The sequence below is a fragment of the Serinus canaria genome, chromosome 2 (genome assembly GCF_022539315.1).
Source record: "Serinus canaria isolate serCan28SL12 chromosome 2, serCan2020, whole genome shotgun sequence".
NCBI classification, from domain to species: domain Eukaryota; kingdom Metazoa; phylum Chordata; class Aves; order Passeriformes; family Fringillidae; genus Serinus; species Serinus canaria.
Genome location: NC_066315.1, coordinates 46,183,396 through 46,202,231, shown reverse-complemented (window position 1 = coordinate 46,202,231; position 18,836 = coordinate 46,183,396). Strand labels below are relative to the sequence as shown.

At 34.9% G+C, this 18,836-nt stretch overlaps 1 protein-coding gene across 1 annotated transcript in view; it reads right to left on the bottom strand.

The window, feature by feature from the left end:
- Window positions 1-18,836, bottom strand: part of BBS9 (Bardet-Biedl syndrome 9) — a 287,596-nt gene that overhangs the window by 142,992 nt on the left and 125,768 nt on the right. Inside the window, exons 20-21 of the mRNA XM_009095997.4 lie at window positions 17,676-17,858; window positions 715-937 (exon numbers count right to left, since the gene is read on the bottom strand). Of these exons, the coding sequence (XP_009094245.1) occupies window positions 715-937; window positions 17,676-17,858 (406 nt within the window). The remainder of the gene's footprint in view (window positions 1-714; window positions 938-17,675; window positions 17,859-18,836) is intronic.

Sequence of the window (18,836 nt, the reverse complement as noted above, 5' to 3'; positions counted from 1 at the left end):
CAGACTCTACAGAAAAAAGTAGAACTTGGCTCCCACTATTACTAAAAAGTCAAAATACAGAAAAGGACATTAACAAAATTTCCTTAAAAATAGTAATTCCATGACACTGATGTAAATTACTGTGAAATCTTGCTCACATTCTTATTCTATATGGGAAATATTACTCAATACATACTCAAATTAGTTTCATCTTCAATTTCATGCTTTCTGTGAGATACCACCCCATCAACTAGTACTTTCTAAAGTTGCAGATTTTTTTATTTAGTGTTATTACTACATCATTATTTATCATATGGATATGCCATAAAGCCACTCATACAAATATATTAATTTCTTTATCAAGAAAACAGGACTTTTCACTCCTTTTTCCATCACATTAGAAACATACACATGCACACATCCAATTAAAAAGTGCAAAGAAATAAGTGATAAGAATTTTCAGCATAACAATGACCATCTGTGTTTCATTTGCTACATTACTGTGCATACTGTGTAAGAGCAACATTAAGTGTTGAATAGAACGAGAAAAAAAACTTCAGACTTGAAATTAGCTTATTATCCAAAACATTCTACTTGCCAGTGACACCAACAGTGGTTGGTTTCCACCACCAATGGAAAACAAACTGCCACAAAAATATAACATACAAAATTTTTAGTTTTAATATGCAAATAAACACTTTGGATTCTGAACATTCATGAACTTCATGTCTTTACCTGGCATGACAGCAGCTGGCTGAGTGGCCAAGTCGGTATTCAGTGAAAGGCGACCGCCTTTGGCCAGTCTATCACAGAAGAGGGTGATGTTTTTCTTCAATCTACTGGTATCTTTGGGCATGGACAATTGGCTGTTGAGAGTCAGGGCCTGCTCCTTGGAGCTCTTTGACAAACAAGTTCTTAACAAGTAAGAGACTGCAGCATCCACAGTTTCTTCCCAACCCTGCATTAGAGAAAAGGAAATTGAATAAAATCAGGTGAACTGCAACATGATACACCATATTAAAAATAAGGTAACAAATCATGGACTGAGAATTTTCAAAATATACTGGTACATCAAATATGGTTTTGGGGTTAATGAGTGTCATGAAAACCTAACTTCAACTTGTACAAGCAAAAGCTGAAAAAATAAACTTGCTCCAATATTGAGGTAAACAGAGAAATCTAATTTCATTAATAACAACTTATGGACAGTATGTGATAGAATAGCTAAACAGTTAAATTCAGTCGTTGCATTAATAACTGAAAACTAGAAGATCCTGGTTGTGACTCTTGAAACTAAGAGCAGAATGGAGATGTAAATAAAAGCATAATATGAAGCATATAATATTAGGATGATGAGACATCAAGGCCAGGAAAAAATATGTATCCAATTATACATTCCTTGGAATCACAAAGATTTGCATAATATGACAATAGCAGAGAACATCGTGACTGCAATACAAAGGTACAAATATTCAGTATCCATTTATTAGATCAATTAACCTTAAGTTATGAGCACGCGTGTGTCAGTGCTGTGATGAACAGGGACTTGGATTTCAGCGGAGTGTCAAGCTGTAAATACTTATGAAAAGACCAGCTTAGTGATCACTTCCAGTTAAAACAAAGAAATTACACTCAGTAAAAGCAAGTAAGTTTCTTTTCAACGGGCACCTTGAATAGCACATTTAAAAGTTAGCTTTGAGTCTGTAATCTATACTGTGGTTTACAGCGACACAAACAAATCAAAGGCATTCCCTTCAGTAAGAATTCTGGATAGAAGTCCTACTATATGTGACAAGGTTATTAGGTCAGTGCATAAAATCTAATATATGATACCGATCTCATTTTTGTAGTATGACAGGCAGATTGACTCCTCTTGATGTATTCTGGAATCTTAAATTACATTCTAATGAGCCTATGTGATTAATCCACAGCATCTATAATTAATGAATTGCAAGACAGTTACAAAGCTTTCTCATGTCTTCTCATGACCATCTTACAGAGCTTGGATAGAGTTAGCAACTAATGCTTTGTGGCCTGCTAACTTCATGACTCACAACATCTGTTACATGGAACTTGCTTACAGGTGGCTGAATAGTATGTGCTGCCTACATGAACAGCAAAGTATATTTAACCACTGTAGTATTAGTGTCTGCTCTCTCAATGCTCCTGATTGGCTGTGATTTATTTTGGCAAGTTTAGTGACTTCAGAAGTTCTGACATGACAATCTGGAATCATCCAGCTCTACTTGCTGCTAAACTAGAGAAGGTAACACCAAGCTTGCTCTTCATGAGACAAGTACTCAGAAAACTCAAGTATCCAGTTGTCGTTAATACAAACCCAGAATCTTCTCGTTCTTAAGCGCTCTCTCATTATGTGTTCTACTTGATAGAAAACACTAAGCTGAACAGCAAAATTGCCTACATATACAAATTTCCATGACTCAGTAAGAGTAATGTTTGAAAGAATGACAAATGTCAACCCTGACATAGCCGACAGAGTAAATAAGGTTTATGGATTTCTTTGATTAAATACATCATAGCTTTTGTGAAGGACACTACTTTTATCACATAAAATCAAAGGCCGCCTTCCTGATCTTTTTAAATTCCTAAGAACAGATCCAGGGCCGATGCTTACTAGTGGTCAAGTACACCAGTGAGACCACACAGTCATGTGCACTTCATCCTTGTCCAAACATTCTCTATACTGAGCGTCCTGGAAATGTGATGTGTGTGTATAACATATTTACATTTTGTAGAAGAACAGGATCGCCTAGTGAGGTTTTCTTAGTCAGCATTTGCCTTTCTGACTTCAGAAAAATAACATTAGCCTATTATCTAATCTGGATTTGTCCTCCATAAAAAAATCCATAAACTAGAACAAAAACTACATAAATCAGAAAAATCACACCAAACAATCAATCAATGCTGTAGTAGCTAAACATTTTTCAAATATTCTAGAAAGAGTCCATTAGAATGCAATGCATCCACTGACCTGTGATGGTGACAGGAAATCATCCATTCTGCAGCCAATTTAAAGAGGTTAATGAGCTGGTAAATGCTGTCTACATTCCCACATACTGGGCAATGAAATTTAATATGTACAAAGCACCAAAAACAGCCAAGCCAGCCACTCCTAATTATACTACAAATCATGAAAAATAAGAACAACATAAACATAGGAATCTTGAATTTCACTAGAAGACAAAGAAACACATGATTAACTGTTGTCAGCATACAGTAGCTCAGAAGCTGGCCAATATGTCTCTCCAAATAAGTTGTAAAAATGCAGGCAAAAGCATTTAAATAAAAGCACCGACTTACAAGCTAACAAAAGTCAGGAAATTAAAAGTGGCTAGTATTCTGTCCTTGGCTCACACAGGTATGTTTTATTTTACACCACAGCCTTAACATTTTCCAACCCTTGTTCTTGTATTTCATTTCCATGTAAAACTGGCTTCTCAGTAGACCATAAAACTATCTTATCCAATTCAAGGTCTGTTGATCTAGTAAGTCCAGTCAAATCCAAAGCAGCCTTTATGATTAATGAAAGAATACACAAAGGCTACCTCTAAATGAAAAAAGACTTGTTGGAAAACTGTTAAGGTGATTTTGTACAACTAAGAATTAATGGCTGCAAAAAAGACTGCATTTGTCAGCAATTTTTATTGGTGCAAGGCGAGAACTGAAGGAACAAGAAAAATTCTTCACGTGTTTAAAAAGCTGAGAGATGTTTGAAAATGAAAGTATTCTCATCTGTAGCCCATACTGCAGAATAATATTCACTAATGACTTTCTGTGTAATATTCTGGATATTTAAGGACCAAAAGGAACAGCTTTAACAGGAGTGTGACGCCAGTAATTCATCATTCCATGACAAGCAAGCATTGTCTCGACTGCAACAATAAATGCCAGTCAAGAATCACAGAAAGAGGCATTATTAAATCATCCAAAATGTTCATGTAATTGAAATAGATAAGAAAGATATTTAATTTTACTTTTTCACTGGGAAAGGCTGGGCTTCATGTTTTGCATATGTACATTATTTTTCTCTTTTAGGTAATAGGTAGAGACTGGCACTTTCTTTAAACCAAATCAAATACACTGCAGGAGTCTAAAGACCAAATGCAGACTTGTAATACTAGCATGGCTAATATTATATTAGTATGTATCATTAGTGTTCTGTACAAATTGCCACAAAGGCTCCTCAGATGTCATGACATACCTGAGTGTGACCATAATTATACATTCAAACTCACTTTGGCATAAGGCTTCATCCAGAGTACCTTGTTTGTAGCCTGATACATTCCACTCCCCGAGAGTTTAGCTGGTCAAAAACAAGGTCAACTAGACATAGACAGGGACAGGAACTGAGAGAAGGATTTCCATATTGTTCTTGTTAAGACACATAGAACACATATAGGTAGGGGGAAGTCTGATAGGGCTCTGTAGTCAGATTTGGTAGGTTTACTCATATGGTGTACCTTCTTAACACATTTATACAGGTAGTATATTTCAGAGATGTACAAATGAAATCTATTTGTCTTAAGTACAAATAGATCATTCTAATAGCATATCAGTCAAACTTGAACAAGTTTCCTAAGTTGCACGCATAAGCCAGACAAGTATGTGATTGTGTACCTTTTACTTTAAAAGCCTTGATCTTTATTAATAATACCCCTAAGGCAACAGCCATTTTCTGAGCTGCCTATGATATAATTTATCCTGGAGTGACAATCAAGGCAGTTCTGAAAGAATTCAAATACAATGTGAAACATACTGCATAAACTATGCAAAATTGGTGCCAGCCAAATGATGGGAATTCTTACAGCTGTTCACGCAAGAATTTGCCTGGCTATATCTTATTTCTTTATTTTAGACACAACAGTGATTTCATCGGCTTTCAAAAATGCTAGAATACTTGGAAGTTCACAATATTAATTATGACCTTGGCATTAATGCTTATCTCAACCATCAGAGGTTTCTGTATCTGAAAGCATTGTTTATGCTAATGTACAAGAAATACCAGCCTCTTAGCACTCTGTTTTTACATCATTTAAAAAAAAATTATCTTATTCTTACATATACAAACCAGTAATCCACTAATCCATGGCTACTGACCTGGTAGTATTGAACACAGGCACTGACCATCAGCAAATTTGGCCAGGAATTTACTGTGGTATCAGTCTTCCTAACTCATATTCTTCAAGCATATTCTATATTTCTAACTTATTTGTCTCAAAGAGGCGATAAAAGCCACAGAAACCACAAACTAGGCATGCAGCATCTGCCTGTGCTGTCAGAAAAGGAAATGACAAACCTTCCTTGTTAGTGTCCCTGAAAAATTATGGCTAAAAAAGAATTGATAAAGCCTTCAGGACACCTTTTGAAAAGAATCAGGATAAAAGAAAAGAAAAAGACAAACCAATAGACTCGACATTTATTAAGCACTCAGAAAAAAATGCACCAAAATAGCACCAAAGTCTTAACGTATTACATCTGAACAGTGCCAAGACACAATATATTTTTTAAGAAAAGGTTTTCTAAGAAAAAAAATTTTCTCTGTTGAAGAACTATCTTTTTAACAATATAAAGCCAGTTTTGGTTAGCATAATACATTAGAATCACCAGTCACAGATTATGTGGCATTTTCTACAATTCACTTTTGCATTAAAAAAAAAAACAAAAAAAAAAACAGAAAAACCAAAGCAAAAGCACCTCCACACATACAAATAACAAAAACTAACACCAGGATAAACTAAAAAACAGGGAACTGGCAAAATCCTACAGACTAATGGAATTCAAATCTGATGAAAATCCAGACAAATGACTCAAGCTTAAATACATTCCAAATCTATAAAGTGTCTAAGAAGGACATTTGTATTGAGCACACAACAGAAAAATCACAGTTGAAGTTCTTACATTAAACCTGCTCTCCCTAGTAATATCTTTTTTTAAATCATTTATGATGCATAATACTCATAATATTAACTGATTTGATTTTGACTCCTACTGCCATTTAAAGAAATTCAGTTCTAATAGGAATTCACAGACTGACGAAAACAACATCAAAGTGAGGATATACTTGAACATCCCATACAAAGTAAGAGACAGAATGATAAAAAAAGGGAAGAAAAATAGTATGATATGCAGCTCTAGAAAAATAGTTCAAAACCATAGATGAATCAATTTCACTTTAAATTATGGAAACCATTCTTACTTGTGAGATGGTACTCTGAAGTCAACCTGTCGCAGCATATGCCACAGCATATGTCACAGTTGAGATGGCCACAATACACAGAGTATCACCATTCAATTCCAGAAGGCTTTAAGCAGTCACTCAAACAGAGTAACACCCTACCACATCAGAAGGCTGCAAGCATTTGCCCATGCAGAGTAAGACCATATCACTTCAGAAGGCTGCACGCATCTGCCCTTCTTGTTCCTCGTCAGAACCTTTTATACCCCTCATTGTTCATCCATTGCACCTGTGTGCCCTCTGTACCCTTTGGTGATTGGTCAGTGCACCTGGGCACTCCATGGCTCATTGCTTTCAATGCTGTTTACCTGACCTACACAGCTGTAGCCCACTGGGGATGAGGCTTGGCCACAGCACCACTCCCAATTACCACAAACTGTGTATCTACATCAACCTACTCTGAAGAGCTTTATGGACATTTAAATCTTATAAAAGGTTTGGACTTAGAAAATTTGCCTACTCCAAACAAATTACAATTTACTTGAAACATAAGAAATAAAAGCCAAACAAGGGACAATAGAAAATGCAAATCCCGGAGAAGTACACGGTAACATCTTGATAACTCTGATCACAATATGAGCAATCAAGCTCTGTAGGGATCCTAGCACAACAGATATATAAGGTAAAAGCCTAAAAAGTCTGTGAAGAACAACAAATAAAAGACAACAGAAAGGAATCAAGATTGTACAGTAAACTGTACGAGATCTGTTTACAATATTTATCAAACTGGTCTGAGTACAGACCAGCAAAACAGATCTGTGCAGAGTTATTTAATATTAAGTATTTATGCCAGCAACTATTTTCCAGCTACTTAAGAACGTATAATTCAAATATTAGTCTCTCACGTTTTGAGGTTAATAGACTGCAAAAATCAGATTTAGCAAAAATCCATTGTGAATAAAGTGGGTTAATTTAAAAGCCTGTCACAGACACACTCGTAATTCCTGCACAGCTGCACTGTAATTGCCAGTCAGAACAGAAACAGCAACTTTATCTGTTCAATGTAGAAATATTTATTTAATAGGAACTCTCCCGCAGCATAAACTACTCTCTACAAGAACTTTTCATTTTGAGTCCTACTTGGTAAACATATATTGATAGACTATGGCAACTTCACCTGAGAAAAATCTCTATGACAGATTTTTTTCCTGGAAAGTACACTTGTCATTTAAAAGTTTCTCTGGTATTTTTGTCCTCTGTAGTTCAGTTCACAAATGACCAAATGCTTCTGCATTAAATATAAATATAGCTTTTGGAGGATTCTATTCTATGAACACTTAACTTTAAAACAAAGCTTACCAAACTCTCCTTCTATATTGTCTTCAGATATGGAAAGAAAGTTAAAAATTAATATGGCTTAGTAATCAAAATAGTGTTCTTAAAATTATCTTATAGAATAGGCAGTATTTTCTCTTTTAGGAACGGTGCTCCTAAACTAATCTAATGGAAAAATCAAACTGTAGACTAGCAATATTCAAAGCAGTGGGTGTTTTAGAAATCTAGCAAAGTGAGCATTACTAAAAGATTCTGAAAGCTGCATGCATGAGGAAGATGACCTCTATCTTTTAAGATTTTAATTTATTTTTCAAATCAAATTCTGAGCAAAATCCTGCTCACAGAAACAAGCTGCGGTTATCAGCAGTCGTAGGGTTTTCTGTATTAATGAAAAAACTGGTAACATGATTAAAGAGTGTGTAAGAAAGCAAAACTCGTAAGAAAGCAAACCTCTGAGTGGGGATCATAGCCATAATATTTCTAATACTGCTTAACTCTTAGATGCTTTTGAGATTAGTAATTTACACTCAAGAAAGTGCATGCTTGACAAAAAAATTATATACCAGGATGAATATAGATGATGTTTCCATTAGCTCCCCCATTAAAATTTAACCTCTGTATACTGCAGCCAAATTTCCATATGGGCTGCATCCTTTTGCATTGGATGTTCTTCATTAACACAGAAAGACTTTCAAAATTAGGTTAAAATTAGATTTTAAGGTTAAAATTAGGTTAAAATTAGTAGATTTCTTCTTGACAAGTAATGAGTCTGTGTTACTCAACTGTTCTTTCAAATTGTCTCATATCTCAAAATTGGAGCAATACAGAGTGCTTCCTGACATCTCGTTTGTTGGGGTTTTTTCCTGGATAACCATGGTCTTTTAAGAATGGGTAAGAGACAAGGAAAAGGGCATATTTTTTCAAAAGATAAATTTTAACTATCTAATTCTACAGTTATTCATCTAGTAATGCTTATTTGTTGCTATATTAATGCATCCTATCTGGAATACTGGAAGTTCATACACTTCATAATTTTTTGTAGAGACTATTCCCCAGTCCTGAATTTTTGAGAAATTTTTTTCATCCTAATTTTCTTTCTACCTTGACTTCTTATGACCACTGGCCCCTTCTTAGAACTGATGAAAGAACCTCTTGCAAGCACTACATGAATGGAATGGCATGACTTCTTTTGTTGCCAGCTTCAGAAGTCTGTTGTTTTGATTTTTAGCACTGAAATCATCTAACACTTCATTTTTCTTTCCCTCAATAACTTTTCACCAGTTACTTAGGAAAACTGAGGTGCTGTGGGTCTTGTAGAGGTTGTCAAAGCTGTCTACAGGCAAGAAAACATACCGAGAGTTGTGCATCTTGTTAAAAAGTGCTACACATCCAGCAATAGGTCTGCCATACATTAATTTTACAATTAGGATCAGCAAGATAACTTTAAACATGGGGAAAAGGAATCAAACCTTGTTACAATCAGCTTGGAGGAAAAAAGTAGACAAAACATATGCTCAAACAAGGTTATTGAAACTTCTCATTGCATCTCAGCTCATACTCCATCTTTATATCACTGATATTCTTGGAGACAAACTTTTCATCTTTCACTATATCTCTTATTAGATAACCAATACAATATGCTATGAAATAGTGACAAATGAGATTATGTTTCCAAAACCTGTGAAATATGGAAGCACACACACTAAAATATATTAGATTTGGAAAAAAAAAACAACTTGTTATAAAGTTTGTTTCCTATTTAAATTCTCACATTACTTTTGATCTACACACCACTATCTTTAAACTCAGTTGTGTTGCTTCAAATTGTGGAATTTCTATTCTCCCAAAATGCACAGGTGAGGACAAAGAGGATAACAGTAAACTGACTTGCATTTGAAAGACAACTTTCAAATTTATGCCAGGGGTTTTTTTTCCCTACAACAGTATCTTAAGCAAAGTTCATTAACTCCTCCAATGTTTGTACAGATTTGATTTATAAGCCGTTTTATTTCTGAGGTATTTAAACCATATTTTTGCTTTATTAAACTTTAACTTACTTCATTGAAAAAGCCATGAGATGATGAAGGACATAAATTATGCAATCTTTATGTTCTTTTAATCTGGCCTATTTTAATGTAAGTCTCTCACTACCTCTGCAAATGTAAGGGAATACTGGTATATCATTCTTAATCTAGGAATTAAGAAAAGCACCTTGCCATTGACTAAAAGAAAATGAAAAATGAAAAAAATGACTGAAAAAATGACTACTCTAAAATCATGGTTAAAAAAAAAAGTGAGTTTTTTTCTGGATCTTGTAATAAGATGAAAAATTCACATGTTGTCTTCTTTATGATATCCCTATCTACCTATCTCTATCTGTGTGATATATCTTTGTAAATTCCAGTAGACAGATTGCTCACACCCCATGTCAACAATAGCTATAGTTATCTAGCAATGACCAAAAAATGCTACATGATTGCAACTTAGAACCAAGAACAACCATCAACAACTTCAGAACCAAAAGCAGTCTCACCACAAACGGCTTCCTCCACTTCCCCCAAAAAACAAAGACTAACTTGGTGATTTGATCTTCATACACCCTCTCAGAAACATTTCTGACCATGAGATCAAAGGGAAATGATGAATTTAGCTGCATACCATTGCCACACGCTCAATATAAACAGAGAGCTTCACAAAATTATTGAGAGGTATGGTAAGATAAAATGCTACTAACACAGCACTACAGTATTTATAATAAAAGTATCATAGTTTTGAGCTGATTCCAGACAATCAGAAAGTAAAACCAACAATATGCAATTTTTAATTCTATAAACCCTGTCCTATTAGAAAACGTAAAGATCATACTCCAATGATGAGGATACTGATTTGTTTTTTCAGTATATAAGCAATTCCATCAGAATTTTACAACCAATCATAAATCCCATTACATTTCTAATATATTAGTACAGTATTGGTGAATACACAGAATGATAGAATGGTTCAGGTTGGAAGGGACTTTCGGGATCCTCCAGTTTCATAGGCAGGGACACCCTCCACTAGACCAGGTTGCTCAAAGCCCCATCCAAGCTGGCCTTGAAGACCTCCATGGATGGGGGTACACAATCTGTTCCAGTGCATCACCACCCTTCTAGCAAACAATTTTTTCCTATTATCTAATCTAAACCTACCATCCTCCAATTTAAGGCCATTCCCCCTTGACCTAACACTACATGCCCTTGTGAAAAATCCCTTTCTATCCTACTTGTAAACCCTTTTACTGGAAGGCTGCATAGCAATAGTCTGAGGATCTTTCAATTAGGACACAATATCAAGGGAATTCTTCACTGACAATAAACTTCTTTAAAAGAAAAAAGAAAAGCAAAAGAAAGAGCCATTGATTATATATATTGAGTGTTAAGACCCTTTGCTGAACAACATTTCTGTAATCACTGTAATGCATCACTCTTGTCATTAAGCAGTTTAGATGACAACTGATCTGAACCCCTGGTATGCACTACATACTCAGTAATTACTACTACCCTAAAATGGCTCTTTGTACCTAAGGTGAACTAGTCAGATGACCCTAACAAAGAGAAAGTTTAGAGGTCCCCATCACAATATTACATACAGAAAGATATCTGATAACAGAAGCTTATTTACTTTATCAAACAAAGAGTACATCTCTTACAACTGCAATACTTCACAGGGTACCCAAATTACTTTAAAAGGTGGTGATATATGCTGGAAGCAAACTAATCAAAGCAGAACATAGTTCTGCCTTGACTAATTTACACCAAGAAATAAGATTGCTAAGTAGGTCTCTGCTTACAACAGAGACAGTGCACTGAAGATTAACTTCAGGATCTCCAATACCAGCAGAAAAAAAATCAAAGTTCAAGTTAATATTAATTCCCAAAACTTTTTAATTAAAATACATGTGACCAATAGATATGTCAGATTCTCCATTAGCATAAGCTTTTCACCAAGGCTGAATGCTTGTTCTGACCTTGACAAAATTTTCAGGGAATACAACTAAACAATACAAGAACACAATTCTTTCTGTCCTTTGAACTTTGACAATTCATAATACATACCAAACCTATTTCTGCACAATTTTGTTTAAATCAATATTATGCCATCTGGAAGAAATAGAGAAAGCTTTATTTTTTGAAAACCATTACTTTTGTCAACCACCAGAAGCAAGCCTGTTAAAAAAATAGAATCCTACTGCCCCTTCTTATTAAACACCAGAAAAAGAGCAAATGATAAAAAAAATGAAAATACAATTGGGCATAGCTTCTTTTGATAATCTTTTGAAGTGGAAAGCATCAGATAAACATATATTATAAATTTTTGGTAATCCATAAAAGCTTCCGATAGACCACATTAAGCCTTTCTTTCTCAGACCAAGAGAATATTGGCACTTTTCTATTTAGCTACAAACAAAGATCACTAAGTAGTGGTGCAATTTGTCTTCAACTTGCTGTTGCTGCCATAACCCACTGTCTTCTCAGTGAATAAAATTAACTGCATGAAGACAGTTATTACCAGACACTTTAAGGAACTGTGATAGTGCTGGCAGTAGTGGTAAGACCACCTCTTTGGTCTTCAAATTCCCTCTTATGTCCAAGTTACTTAACATTTGATGTTTTGTGTTTAGACATTCCAACATCATCAAATAATCAATGAGTTTGAAACTCTGCTTTTTAAGGATAACAAAAGTTATCCTTAAACAGTTGCAGTACCTTAGTGGCTTTACAACCGCAGGTCCTTCTCTCCACCTACTCATATTAAGAGCAACTGAGAGAGCTGTGGTTGTTCAGCCTGGAGAAAAAGAGGTTCAGGGGAGACCTTACCACACACTTCACCTCCCTGAAAGAAGATTGTAGCCAGGTGGGAGGTGGCCTCCTCCTGCAAAACCAGCAACAGGACAAGACAGCAACATGTCAAGCTGCGTGAGAGGAAGCTAAGGCTGGACACCAGAATGGGCTGCCCAGAGAGGTGGTGGAGTCACCATCCCTGGAGGTGCTCAGGAAATGAGTGGATGTGACAAAGGTTGGACTCCAGGACCTTGCAAGTCTTTTCCAACCTTAAAGTTTCTATGATTCTAGTTATCTCTGGTATACTCTGGTCCTCTTGAAAGCAGGCTAGCAGGCAGAGCACTGATTTTCATATCAAAGCATACTATAAAAGAACGTTTGAGGTACTTGAACCATGGTCTCTGACTTCTCTTATTGTCCAGCTGGGTCACATACACATGCATGAGCAAAAGACATCGACAGGAACCAGGCACCACTACTCCATTTTTAACCTTTCTCCCTAATACAGGACTTGGCTACTCTTCCTTGGGTAGGGAATCTCATTTCTTCACCACCTTCCACTCGCTTGACAAAAATATGTCACCCTGAACCAAACTAAACTTCAGGCTGAGACTGATCTTTTTTACTGAAAAATTATGGGGTTTATTGGGAAAAGCTGAAAGCATCTTCCTTTTATTTAAGTGATTAGGGATTAAAGTTTACTAGCTTTTTGCCCCCATTTCTTTTAGACTTAGATGGTTCACTGTACCAGAAGAGTCTTTCTAAATGGTTCTGTTGCATGGTATTGATTCCAATAGGAGGAAGACTTATCTATAAGTTTTTATCATTAAAACAATGTTACTGAATGTAATTTAATGTAATTTTCCAAGCTAGATAAAAGGCAACAAATTTCATGTGTTTTTCTTTCTAAAAAAATTTATCTGCAGATGTATTATCCACCTTGTTTCTAAAAAAAAGGAGGGCAATAAACATAATGTATCTGCTGTAAACTTGTCTGTTCACAAAAAAAAAGAATACAACCATATAGAAACCTGGCTTCAAGTTATCCGTCATCACAGCCCACTGCCTTGTGGTGATTTTGTAGGATTTTGTTGGTTTGTTGGGTTTGGGGTGAGGTTTTTTGTTACATTTAAGAAAATTTAACTAAAAGATAATTTGCACTAGCCTGTGGCAAACAAGAAAACATTAAATATTTCAGCATATTTTTAAATATTTCATTTTGGTACACAGTTGGAACTTTGCATTTAAGAAGTGGTTACAATGACAAATGGAATATAGAAAATATAAGGCACAAAAAACTAATTCCAGATTATTTGTATGGCAATCAAGAGCTAGGTTGGATTAATTGCAAGAATTAAAGTGACAATTTCCAATAAATTCTAAAAATTAGAGTTCATAAACATTACTCTTGCCAAACATACAATTATTAGCTCAAAGCTTTGAAAGTACTGGACAGCAACGGAAAATTCAAAGAAAATTTTTTCTAATATCAGTCATGACAGAATTAATCCTGCTGGAATTACAGAAATAACGTTGCCTTTGATTTTGAGAGTTAAATCTCAGTAAAGGATTCTTTCCACAAAATGGTATTTTTTACATTACTGGAGAACTGTAGAATAAAACCCATGTGCTATCATGCATAAAACCTAGCAGGCTATCTAGTCTTTCCCAAATGATCTTTTCTTTCTCTGAATGTGACTTACATTCAGATAATCTTCTTACAGTAAGCAGAGACACTTTTGATAGCAACTCCTGTGACTTTTACAGGCATTTCAGGAGTGTTTTCTGACACCATTTCTTTTTCATCATTGCTTTAAAGTACATTTTTCAGTGCAAATTAATCAACACTGTAAAGTGGTAAATTTATAGTCCCTAATGTTAGTTAATTACTGTAAATCATAGAGTCAATTAAAATATGCATTTCACCCTAAGGCATATTTTTCTTTCAAATTACACCTTCAATAAAATCCTAAGATCTAATACAGACATTTACTTGGTTGGTATGACTCCAAACATAAATAAAGAGAGATGGAAATGTACTTCCTCAACACTGGTTTATGGCTGTTATTGTTAACTATAGTAACACAAATGCGACTACAACAAGCAAAGAATGATTGTGAGCAATGAAGCACTTGTATGTAATTATTTGGTAACATCAGGAGAACTATGAAAATATTTACTCTTCAGTAAAGTTGCTGTTGATGGCTGTATTGCCAAGGGCCCTCCATCAGTCTTAAAGTCAGAATGTTTGTATTGACAGACATATTCTCCCTTTGTAATGTGTTAAACAAAGAAAGCATTAATACCTTAATGATCAGACATATGAGCCATCAGTCAATCCAGACACCATCCAACCATTATATCAAAAATACCCCGTGTAGCATGAACCCTTTGAACCCTTTAAATTAGCCTGGACAAATTCCCTCCTCTCCCAAACGGATTTCCTATTGTAAACATATACTTTATCACAAACTCAGCATTTTTCAATTCTTTTTCTATCCAGAAAATTCAGCTTAGTAAAGGATAATCATTGAAAAACATCCCTTAGAAATGTGAGGGGGTTTTTTTTGTTTGTTTGTTTGTTTGGTTTTTTTTTTGTTTTGTTTTGGGTTTTTTTGGGTGGTTTTTTTTTTTTTTTTGGTTGTTGTTGGTTTTTTTTTGTTTCAGACTTTATAGTACATCAAATTGCTGTCAGTCCCTGTTACAAGCTAATAACAAATATGTTAGTCTAGCAGAACAGTGACCAACTCTCCTGAAAAAAAAATGAATCATGTAACAAAATCTCTAGTACTTTTTAACATTACTAACAAATCATGGATTCTTTTGTCTCCAAAAGCACCCTAAAGTGTTTTTCTACCATGTATTTCAACAGATATAAAAATACAGAACTCAAAACCTGTATACATGTGAAAGTATAGTTTGCACACAGCTGTAACACTATGCTCTGAAATAGTATTAATATATACTTCTATATACTAACTATGGATTTTATTTTAGTCCCACAGTAACAAAGTACATTGGGCAAAACTGCACCTAACTTCCCTCCAACTACTTTTCTTCAGTTTTGGCATCAATTTTTAGTGGCTTCATTATCAGAAGAATTAGCTCATTTATCCCAAGAAAGATCTTGTTATATTTCTGATGTTATACTTCTACAACTGTGCAGCATTCATGAAAGAATCACTGAAAAAAAGGAATGTCCTTGTATTTCCAGCACTGTACAACCCTTTTAGTCAGTTTTATCAAAGCAGCGCTATCTAGGTGTTAGTTAGAAATTTACTGCCAGAAACAAAACATGATGCCAAATATCTGTTATTGACATAAAATATACAAGTTTGCAGTATTTCTTCCACTATATTTTTGTAGTCAAGAAAACCAAAATTTTATATGTTCTTAGACAAAAGTTTGCAGTTGAGCAGTCTGAGAAATATGGTGACACAATGAGAACAGAGAACGCCACTTTCACATTTGCTAAATATCTAACTGAAGTGATTGCCAGGTCTAGAAAACAAGATACAATCTGTTCTAGACGAAATGGCATGTATGAGAATAATGTTGATGTTATTGTAAAAGAGGCATTACTTTTTATGTTAACAGTGTATTCCAAACATTTCCCTTTTTTAAGAAAACACTTCCATAGTTTAACGCTCACAAGGCAGAAAACATTCTGGATATGTAGACTGCATCCAAACTGTCTTCTAACACATTCCCTCCAAATAAAAATACAACAAACCATTGTGCAGAATTGTTTGAAGAGTAAATAAAAATTCTTCAGAGTATTTTTTTTTACCAGTGTTCTACTTCACTGCTTACAAGGAAACCTGAACACTAGCTAGAAGCTTCTGTCTGTAAATATCATTGGTACGTCAGAAGATTTCCCCATTCCCTGCCTAAGCTTCTTAAATTACATTCAGATTTCTGTGGTACCATAACAACTTCAATATGGCATGTAATTCAGTATTTTGTAAAGGGTTTGTTTCTATTTCCACCTCTAGTTGTTGTTTTACATTTTTCATCCTGACTGCTCTGCAGGATATACATCCTTACAATGCTTATGTGAAGTCTTGCAGCTTCAACATAGAACATTGTTAACCACTGAGATATAGGCTGAAGCAAAATCCTGCATTACAGGACATAGCAAATTGTACCATATTTAATCAAAACATGCAGCAAAGCAACCCAATTTTTGATGGCAAAATAAAAATTATTCATGTAAAAAAATGTTTGTTTGGGCTTTTAGGAGATTCACAGGAACTTTCTTTGAATTCAGCTCATGGTAATGCATGTTCCTCAGTTTCAAAGCCTGATTTTCGAAGTTTAAATGAGGACTAAATCCAAAACAAATCTCAACAAAATTGTTTAGTTTTGTCTGCTATGAGTCAATACCATGTAAAATGCCAAAACACTTTTTGCCCCCCATGTGGAAATGGCAGAAGATCCTAGATTTACTTGGAACCCAGCATCAGCTTTCTAAAAGACCACAAACCATTCTAAATATTCCACGTATGCACCAAAATCTGGAGTCACTGTACATTGCAGAAACCCTGTGCAGAGCATGAAGATTAAAATGTGTACTTAAGATAATTGTTGAAACTAACTAGGGATCAACTCTTAATTAAGTTGAGAACATTCTTTAATTCAGCTAAAGCAGTGTTTAGCTATGGATCTTAGGTGTGGATATAAACAGCATTACTTGTCTTCACAGACCAATCTCCAGATTTTATACACAATCTCACCTGGTCACACTCATTAAATCAAAACAGAATTAGTAAGACATCTACAGAATGCAAAACTATATAGAGCATGGTTTGGAGTACAAGGAAATTGTCTATTCACAGTATTTTGCTTAGATAACTTTCATCCCTTAAATAAACCAATGTAAATACACTGAGGACAAAGTATGGCAAGTTATTAATAAACTTAAATGTACGCTGTATTTGCTGTGTGTATCTTTTATATATCTATTGGAATCTGGACATGTATGTTATAGAACATTTATATGAGTCTTCAAAACCTGGGGGTCTTATTCTATTTATCCTAATCACAGGACAGAAGGTAAAAATCAGCTAAATTTATGAGACATTCCTACTTGGCTTGGTAAGGAAAGGTTAAGCAGAATTTAACTGGTACCACCCATGTCCTCTCTTGAAACATTCTATAATCTACTCCTACTTTTCCACTTTGCTGTGAAATCAGCACAGTCTGCATTGAACACCTACTTAGTAAGGCTACTTAAAGTACTTCAAAGGACAGTCTTCAGCAAAGTACAGGGAGAAATAAGGAAATTTAAGGGCTTAGAGCTCTGTGAATGAGCATTTTTTTAAGCAGCTCTTACAGATTCTTACCAGCTCTTGCGTATCTTCTGCTAATGGCAAAAACGTAGCTTCCAAAATAGCAATTTGATCAGTGCTGAGCTTCTGCCACAAACTAATCAGCATAATCACCAGATGGGTGGCACTTTTCAACTTTGCAAATGCCTGGAACATGTTGGCTTGATTTTCTTCTGCTGCATCTGCTAGAGCGATTACCTGCAAAAATTACAAACATCTGTTAAATATAATTTTACCATCCGTGAACACTCAAAACTGAAATTACCTTTGGCACACTCTTGTTTTCCTTTAGAAGATCCTGAGGAATGCTGTTTTCCATAAACACAAACCACAGAGTATTAAATGACTTATCATTTATCTAGATTTTTCTTTTGCATACCCAAGGCAATTTCAAGTGCATATGGCAACAGGATTAATCCATCTAGTACAGTCAGTGTAGAAATGATTTTGTTTAGAGCATATTTTTAAGGCATTCCTGAAATTAATCCCCATCATATCACACAATACGTGACAACAAACTAATTTTCAGGTTTATATCACACACTAATCTCCATATGACCAGTAAACCTGCTGTATTAATCAAAAACAACACATTGATTTTATGCTATTAAAAAGGCAGCATATAATTATTTCCATTGTAACACAGCTGCCATCTGTTATTTTATTGACTCTCATGTCTCTTCATGTTTTGCCCTAGTTTCTTCAGCATTTATGCCAAAATGTAAACATTACAGATAATGTATATGAAGGCAATATCACTTTAAGTGCCAGACATTATGAAACAATTTTCAAAATAAAATAAAAGTAACAGATTCACTTCTTCTAATACAGTAAGAGTTTTGCTGAGTATTTCAAGATGGGGAAAACCAGAAAACCTATCATATGATACTCGGTTCAGAAATCATTCCAATATCAATTGCTGTAACTTCAGTAAGACAAGAGACTTTCCACAGTATTTGCACTGGAGTACTTCGAGTAAAGGAAAGATATAAAGGTTAGGGATTCATCCGGGGGAGCACAATTTAAAAGACCTGTTCTCAGGAGTTCCATTACATCTCCATGCTAGCCAAACAACTCTTGGTTTACAGAAGCATTGATTATCTGATTGTTATTTAAATCAACACAAAGCACCTCTCTCAACCACTTTCTGTTTATTTATTTGCAAGACAGGGTAAT